Source organism: Cebus imitator, unplaced genomic scaffold, assembly GCF_001604975.1.
Source record: "Cebus imitator isolate Cc_AM_T3 unplaced genomic scaffold, Cebus_imitator-1.0 Scaffold124, whole genome shotgun sequence".
NCBI lineage: Eukaryota > Metazoa > Chordata > Mammalia > Primates > Cebidae > Cebus > Cebus imitator.
In genome coordinates, this window is record NW_016107439.1 from 3,955,674 (window position 1) to 3,964,079 (window position 8,406).

Here is an 8,406-nt window from a genome sequence, read left to right on the forward strand (position 1 = left end):
CTCAAATACAGGCCTGCTCCCACTCCGAGCCTCTGCATTTGTGTTCTCTCTGCCTGGAACAGCCCCTCACCTCCAACAGGGCTTAGCTTAAAAACCTCCTTAGTGAAGCCTTTCCTGACTCCCCTATTAATACCCTCCACCCCACCCCATGCCCACACACAGGAGTGCCTGCATGCACCCCTACCCTATTCTGTTTTTCTCTCACCATCAGACATACTACATAATTTACTTGTTATTATCTGCCCCCTTCCCTATGCTAGAATGAAAACTTCATGAAAGATGAAGAGCAGGGTCTGGCACACAGTAGATGCCCAATAAACATTTGGTGACTCAACAACTCCACAGCCTGCAATAGGTAATTTTTACAAGTGAGGGCTCTGAAGTGCACACAGAGCAGCTGGGTAACTTCCCTCCAGTCCCTCCACCAGGAGATGACAAAGCAAGGATTTGAATCCAGCCATTTTGGCTTTCCTGCCTCCCAACCTGACCCAGATAACAGTTAAAAGACATCATGACATCCACAGAGAAAACCCTAGCACTGCATGTCTGCAGGCCACAGAGAAGCCAGAATAGCCATCCACTGGAACGACTTTCACCAGAACAAGTCATCTAACTCAAAACACTTCTGTGTAGCAAAGTATTATTTATCAGATTTGTAACTTATATAGCACTGATAGTTTTTCTTTGGATTTAATAGTTCAGTAAAAAAGAGAGATTTATCATGCTTTTATTATACTGTAATATCCTCAGGAACAGCAAAGTGACAAATCATCAACTAATATAGAGCGGCATAAGACGATATATGTTCAAAGCCAACAACTGTGGTGGTGGGGCAGGGGGAGAAGCACTGACTACAAGGGGTCACAAGGGAACTTCTGGGATGATGAAAATGCTCTATATCTTAATTTAGTAGTGGTAAATTCACCAAACAACACTTGAAATGTACAATTTTATAATAAGTGAAAGTATACCTCAATGAAGTTGTCTAGAAAGGTATTTGGTACATCAAAATTTTGGCTAAACAAAATAAACATTCCACTAAAACACACACACACACACACACACACACACACACACACTCTCTCTTCCATAGCTAATATTCCCATATCAGGGCCAAAACAAATGCACAAGGAGTTACGTATTTGCTCCTAGGCATCCCAACTTTTGGGGGACAAAGAAGTAATCAGCAAAAAGCAGCAGTAAAGGGTGGCACGTGAGACCCAGTGGGCTGGCTAGTGTGTGGTTCTGAACCCTGCCTGACCACCAGCAAAGACAGCTCCCACCACCCACAGTGGCTATCGCCTGTGTCCTCCTCCAGTCCTCTAGGTCACCTCTGATAGAGCGCACAAGCAGCCAGTATGAAAAAGATACATCACTGCCCTTCACAAGGGCTTATACCACGTATCCGACCAGTGACAGTGACACGTCTGGATGCTGAAGTATCAGAATTCTTAGTTGAGAGCATCAGCAACCAATTCTAGCTAATTTAAACAAAAGAGTGGTGGCGGGGGGTGCTTTTAGACAGTTCACAGAATCTCCAGAGAACTGGGCCCACTGGCCGTAAATGCGTAAGGGCACACAGCAGACTGCACCACATTGCAGCAACAACTAGACTTCGCCTCTAGAAGCATCATGACAGCCACCACCATGCATCCCCCAGAAAATGGTCACATAGGCTCCTCTTCTTCCTTTGCCTCCAGCCTCAGGTTCACGGTGTCAGGTGAGTGTGTCTGAGAAGATCTGCCTGCCAGGGTAAGAATTCCCCAATCAGACCAAGAGTCAGGGCCCCACAAGACTGACAATGTCCATTACAGACACAAATGGATTACTCCCCATCTCTGCAAATCCTACTGATACCGGCCAACAAAAAGCATTCACAAGAAAAAAAAAAAATCTTCGAAGGCAGAATTAAAATAAATCATACCACAGGTAATGCTAGTGGAGGAGGGCAGGGCCTTTTTTATATCTAGTGTTTTATTCAGTACATTAGTTACAAACGACAAGCCTATCTTCCTAGATTGAACATAACTCATTAACAGCATTTTCTGATTAAAAGCAATTCAAACCTGAAGTAGCAGATACTTTGCTACCTCTAAACCTGTCATGCAAATTGTTAAAATACCTAATTCTATTTAAAATGCATTTCAATGTTTTCCTTCTTAAAACACATTTTTAAATGTATGTTCTGCTTAGAATACTTCCCAAGAAGTACTTTTCCTAATGTGAATTTCAAAAAAAAAAGCAAGCTATGAGATGAATTAACATCAATTCAAGTTGTCCAACTATAAAAAGTTACTAGCATTTATGTCAGATTCATCACAGAAAATTTTACTCTCTGTAAATTTTAACTTCAACTGACACTCTAAATGAAGAAAGACTTTCAGCAATCTTACTATATTGTTAACTTAAGAAATAAATTCTTAGGACCAGACTATGGATATAAAACAAAAAGAAAGGAAAAGGACAAACAATCTAGGCCCCTTAACATCAGGCCTATTAATGCTGCCTTAACATTCTGCAGGTAGGATGCTGACACGAGAGAGAGACCAGCAATGGACGTGTGCACACTCACAAACACTCCTGTTCCCTCAGCACGTCACCAGCATTTTACTCTCTCCTTGAGAATTTCTCCATGCTGCTTTCTCTACAACTGATTATCTGCATGTATTTGAAAAAGAAATATTAGTTTGCATACAACTGACTTTGTCTAAAAAAGGCAAAGAATGAATAGGTGATAGCTTGTGTTCCTTGAAGAAAAATCTAAAGATGAAGAAAAATCTAAAGATAACGAAAAACGACAGCAACAGGAAGAATTAATTTTTCTAGAAAATACACAAATTATTCAATAGTTGACCATTTAAGTTCAATTCAATATATGTTTGGGGACCCACACAAGACATCATGCTAGATGCTAAAGTGGATACTAGGTAAGACACGGTCCCAGATCTCAAAAAGGTAATAAACTAATTGGGGAGGGGAAACAGAAATAAACAAGCAGCTATTGTTATATAACATAAAACTGAGTAACAGAAGGAAGCACTGCTTCAGAGATTCCATGGACAGAGAGATTCTGCTAGAGAGGAAGCACAGTAAAGAAAAATTCTACAACAGCAGCACTGAGGGCAGCTGGAGCTGGGTGCAGTGGTGCGCAGCTATAGTCCCAGCTACTCAAGACTGCGGTGGAAGGACCCCTGGAGTCCAGGAGTGTGAGTCCAGCCTAGGCAACATAGCAAGACCCCACCTCAAAAAAAAAAAAAAAAAAAAAAAAAAAAAAAAAAAAAAAAAAAAAAAAAAAGAAAGAAAAAAAGGAGAAAAAAATGGATTGCTGGTAATTACAACAGTGTAAGAAAGGCATAAGGCCATGGCAATGGGTATGGGAAAGAGAGGCGGGGCATGAGAAGAGATGTAATCTCTCCTTACCACTGACCAGGGAAGAAGAGGATAAGAAATGTCCAGGATTTCAGTGTGGGTTATTAAAATTACTGCAGTTTCATTAAACAAATGAGTAAAATTTATTAGTTTTGTTCTCCTCGTTTTGACTATTAAGCTCAGAGCCAAATATTTCTAACATATGGCAAGTGTTTCTGTGTACCTTATAAGTCTATATATACATTTTCCTTCTCTTGACAGGATTTTATTTATATTTAGTAAGTCACCCCTAGTTCTTTCAGAATAAGGCAGAAAATAAATCAACATAAAGGTTGAGACCAAGCCAGAGACAGTTAGCCAAACTAGCAGGTTCAGGGATATAACCTCCAAGTTGCCAACCCAGCGCATCTCCTCACCCTTCTTCCACACTAGGAAAGGGCATATCCTACAAGAGATGCTGGAAAATGCCAGACGTTCACTGCCTCAGCCTTCCTTACAACGAGCAGTGGTGTGAGATCAGTTCGATCCAATGACACTGAAATGGAACTCTTCGAAGTGAGTTTCTGCAAAAGACCTCTCTGCTAACAAGGAGTTGTAAGGAAATATGCTCCTTCCTTCCCTGCTTTCCAACCCAGGCATGATGTCTGGTGCTACAGCAACCATACTGCAAACATGCGGCAAATCAACCATGCCAAATAAAAGCTAAAATACTAAGAATAGAAGAAGAAAAAGACGCAAAGAGCCTAGATCCTTAATGACATTATTAAGCCACTGCCAGCTTTGGAACCATTTCTAGGTTTCTTGCTACCGAACAATAATAAGCCCTATTATTTAAGCCATTATTTTGAGCACGGAAGCTTGGCAAAGGCATCCTAACTGATATAATAGAGATCATCATGAGGTCAGTTTCTCACAGGTTGATTTTTACACTGCTGAGTTAGCAGGATTATTGGCTGTTAATTATTACTTATAATTAGCAGACGATGATGATTGAGATAATAATGCAAACATGTAGCCAGGAAGAAGGCAATAAGCTAAGAAGAGCTTCTGGGAGCAGCTTAACATAAAAACAGAAAAGAACACGAAGAAGTTTGAAAAAATATAATCAAGCAGCAGTAGGGGTACACAGAGGTTAAGAACAGAGGAAGGAGAGAGTGAATGAATAGAAGTCCACTAAGATAGAGAAAATGAGACAGGCTTTCTTTTCTGGCAATGCTACAGAGAAGACTACCTAAAACTCCTTCCTAATATAAAACACTCAAAAATTCTGGGTAAAGTGTAGGAAACATCTGTTTAAATGCACAGCTAGGTTCACAAGAAAATAAAGGACCTCCCCAAGGGCCAAAAATCAAAAAAGAACCTAAAAACCAAAGCAGAAAACGTAAGGTGATACTGTGTAGGAGCCTAGGGCTCTGGGGAATGGAGGGAAGTGGGCTGTATGGGTATAAAAAGCACCTGCCCTTTGGGGTATAATAGAACAAAAGAAAAAGGGAAAGCTATGACTAGCTTCATATTTTCTTTAAAAACGCCATCTTGAAGACAATTATAGGTCTTCCATGTTTTTCAGCCTCATCACTTTATCCTCTGCAAGAAAAAATTCCATAATTAAATGCATATTTTTGTACATATTTATATATTACCAAGAGTTTCCAGGATATTTCGCCACACGATTAAGTAAAATACGACAGACAGATATAAATGATTTACACAAGAACACCACACACATTGCCCAATTTTTCATACATCATGAAAAGAACCATCAATCAAGTATGCAAGTTTAGTATATTTGTAACCACACCAAAAGGTTTCCAAATCTTAGGATTTCTTGGTAATTTTTTTTATTATCAGAGTAATTACAATACTCTTCTTTAGTGACTATGTTACCAATAGTTTCATAATACCTTATACATCACATAAAATAATCTATCATCTTTGCATTAATCTTAGTCTTCTACATTACAGATTCTTTAGTCCCTTCGCTGTAAACAGTAAAAGGAACTGGCGAAGGATGTGATGTTTAGGGAGTCTACTTATGGAGAAGAAGGTTTCTAATATTAAGGAGAGAAGAAATTGCAGTCTGTGGCTAAAAACAAAACAGGCAAACAAAAGTCTTAAGGTTCTCCACTTTTTATATAGTTTATCTTCCTCTTTTCTCATTTGCTTTCCAAGCTTCTTTGAAAATTGAGGATGTCACAAATTCCCTTTGCTCACCTTCACATTTTCACCCTCAACTCCATTAAGCCACCTCCATCACTCAATTCATTTCAAGCCGGTATTTTTTTCAAACAGCCCAAGAAATATCATCACATATATTATCTTTACAAGGGTTACATGTGCCTCCAGTGATCCCATATTTATGTAAGACCATGTTTGAACCCAGTGCTTACATACACTGGATTCCACAATTAAATACACCATCCTAAAGGCTGCTTCAGACTGTATTGCTTCCTGAATGTTTTCCCACAACCTGCGCGCATGATGGTTCAAGACCAAGCATTTATTCTACAAGTAAGGCCACCAAACATAGGAGGAAAATTCACTTGAGGATCAAGAACCCAAGTGTGAAAGCGCTGCACCTGGCTTGGCTCTCCCTCTCCCAAGGGAGAAGGTCTGGGGAACCGCTCCGTCCCATGGGACTAGAGCGCCTCCTGAGAGCGCTCAGGGTCTGGCCAGGGAATAAAGCACGAGTTGGCCAAGCAGGGAGGCTCCGAGGGCGCGCTGCATGCTGGGACTCGTTTCCACAGTTACCCACGTGCACTCAACCCAACCGCGGCCCGGTGCGGACGCAACTACAAGTCCCAGAATTCCGCGGGACCGCCTTTCCCCTTCACACCCGTTGACTGGAGACAAACCCTAAAGGAAACCCCTCAAGCGCCCTCCCAGCAAGCCTGGGAAAAGTCGCGCCCCCTGGGCGTTGCGCGCGGCCTCGGGCCCGGCCCTCTCTCCAGGGAAGCGGGTTCCATGGCACCAACCCCCACACCTGGTGGCCAGAAATTAGGCAACTGCGTCACAGACTACCAAACCCACAGACTGCCGGGGACCCCGACACCTCCCTTGCGCCAAGCCCCCCACCCGGCCTTCAGGGCCCGACCCATCCGGCTCCTGCCACGGAAAACCCGCAGCCCGCACCCCTGCCCCGCCTCCTAGACCCGCAGCCGGAGCCGGCGCCAGCGCTAACCTCGCTTCCCGCTGCCCGGAGAGAACCGGGGCCAGTTCCAACCTTGGGGCACTTACCCCGTCCCCTCCACCTCAGCCCCGCCCCCCTCCTCTCCCGCACCCCGAAGCCTGAGCTCCCCCCTCAGGGGACCCTGCCAAGACAGGGAGAAGACGCACCTCCCCCAAGCACAGTCTGATACCCACTTAACCTGGCGCCGGACCGAATCTGAACATGACAGTCCTCTTTCTGCTCAACTCCACCCCACCTCCCCTTCCTTCCCAACTAGCTCCTCACCCCCACTTCATTTTCTCTACCCCTGCCCCCACTCTGCCATCCCAAATCCTCCCTACCTTTTTCTCTTCCTCCCAATCGCCCTACCGTCCCACACCTGCCCCATCCCACTACCCCAACAGCTTCCTCTCCCACCACTCTCCGTTACCCACCACCCTTCCAACGCCCCTCCAGCCCTCCGGACTCCCCAACTACTCCATTACACCCCAATCCCTCCCACCGCCTCGCTCTCCCGTTACATCAGCCCTCATCCCCTCGCCTGCCCTCCAGCCCCGCTCGGCCACTGCCACCATTTCCCCACCCCATTGTTCCCCCCACCCCCGCCATCCAGCCCTTCTTCCCATTGTCCCCGCCCCCGCGCCCCCCTCGCACTCACCCGCCTTTCTCACAGAGCCGCCCGCACCGTTCAACCCCTTGGAAATCTTCACCCCTGCGCCCCGCTGGCGCGCTCCCTCCCTCTCTTCGTCGGTGCCACCCCCCGGCCCAGCCCGCTAGAGCCCAACGCCGCCTCCACCTCCATTCACCCCGGACACTCCGGTCCCGGCCCTTCATCGCACGTCCCGCCCCCCCTTCCCCCAACACTGAAATAGAGCCAGTCCCCACCCCCCTCACCTCCGCCCTCCCCTCAGGCCGGCCCCTTCCCCCCGCTCCCGCGCCTGCCCCCGCCCCACGCCGCCCGCAGCGTCACCACCCGCCCCGGCCCCGGGAGGGGAAGGGGTGGCTCTCGGGCAGGGGCTCCCCGCACGTTTCAGGACCGGAGGCGTGGGGCGGGGGCTGCGGGAGCCGAGTGGCGAGTGCTAGCAGTCGCCCAGCCCCGGTCCGCTGGCTGGCTCTCCGCTACTCACTGACAGCGGCGGCATCCGAGTGCATTTTCAGGCAGCTCACACCGCGCTCGCCGCCCAGGCTCCCGCGCTCGCCTCGCGGTCCCCCCACCGGCTCACTGCACCTCAGCTAGGAGCTGAGGACCCGCCGCCGGGCACTCCCAGCCCGCCCATCTCGTCTTCTCCATTGGCTGAACCGCGGCTGAGGGGCCGCCCCGCCGCGTTTCTCATTTGACAAAAGGAGTGCAGATAGCGCCGGTCTGAAGCTGGCAACGAGGCCCCGCCCCCCATGGGCCAATACGATTGGTCCTGGGGCCTTGTCTCCGTAACGCCTCTGGCGGAGGCCACGCTCCGAAGCAGAGGGTTGGGCCCGGCTGCTGTCAGTCACCCCCAGGGGTCCGAGAGCGCGTGTAGGACAGAAGCTGGGGAATTGGTCCACCTTGACCCTGAAACCCCGCCCAGTGGCGGGCGGGATTGGTGGAACTGGAGACCCATCGGGAAAGCTGGGTCGGCGTCTGAAACAAAGCACGCGGCGTGTTCCCCCAAGAATCCAGAAGGGCAGCGCAGTTGGGGCTGTTTGTACCGGCTGCTGGAAGTGTGGAAGTGCGCCCGTCCCTAGCGCCCAGCGCGACGCGGCCGGGTCTCCCATCACTAGTCCCATGCCTCCCTGCAGGAGCCCAGTTCACACCGAACTTGGACTGGGACCTCTCTTGCCAGCTGTTTCCTACTGTAGGAAACTGGATCAAGAATTGCCGCGTCTTCATTTCC

At 47.6% G+C, this 8,406-nt stretch overlaps 1 protein-coding gene across 1 annotated transcript in view; it reads right to left on the bottom strand.

The window, feature by feature from the left end:
* The window catches only part of DCUN1D4 (defective in cullin neddylation 1 domain containing 4), a 73,540-nt gene extending 66,203 nt beyond the window's left edge, over window positions 1–7,337 (bottom strand). Inside the window, 2 exon segments of the mRNA XM_017540285.2 lie at window positions 7,194–7,259; window positions 7,262–7,337. Of these exon segments, the coding sequence (XP_017395774.1) occupies window positions 7,194–7,259; window positions 7,262–7,337 (142 nt within the window).
* Between the last annotated feature and the right edge of the window lie 1,069 nt (window positions 7,338–8,406).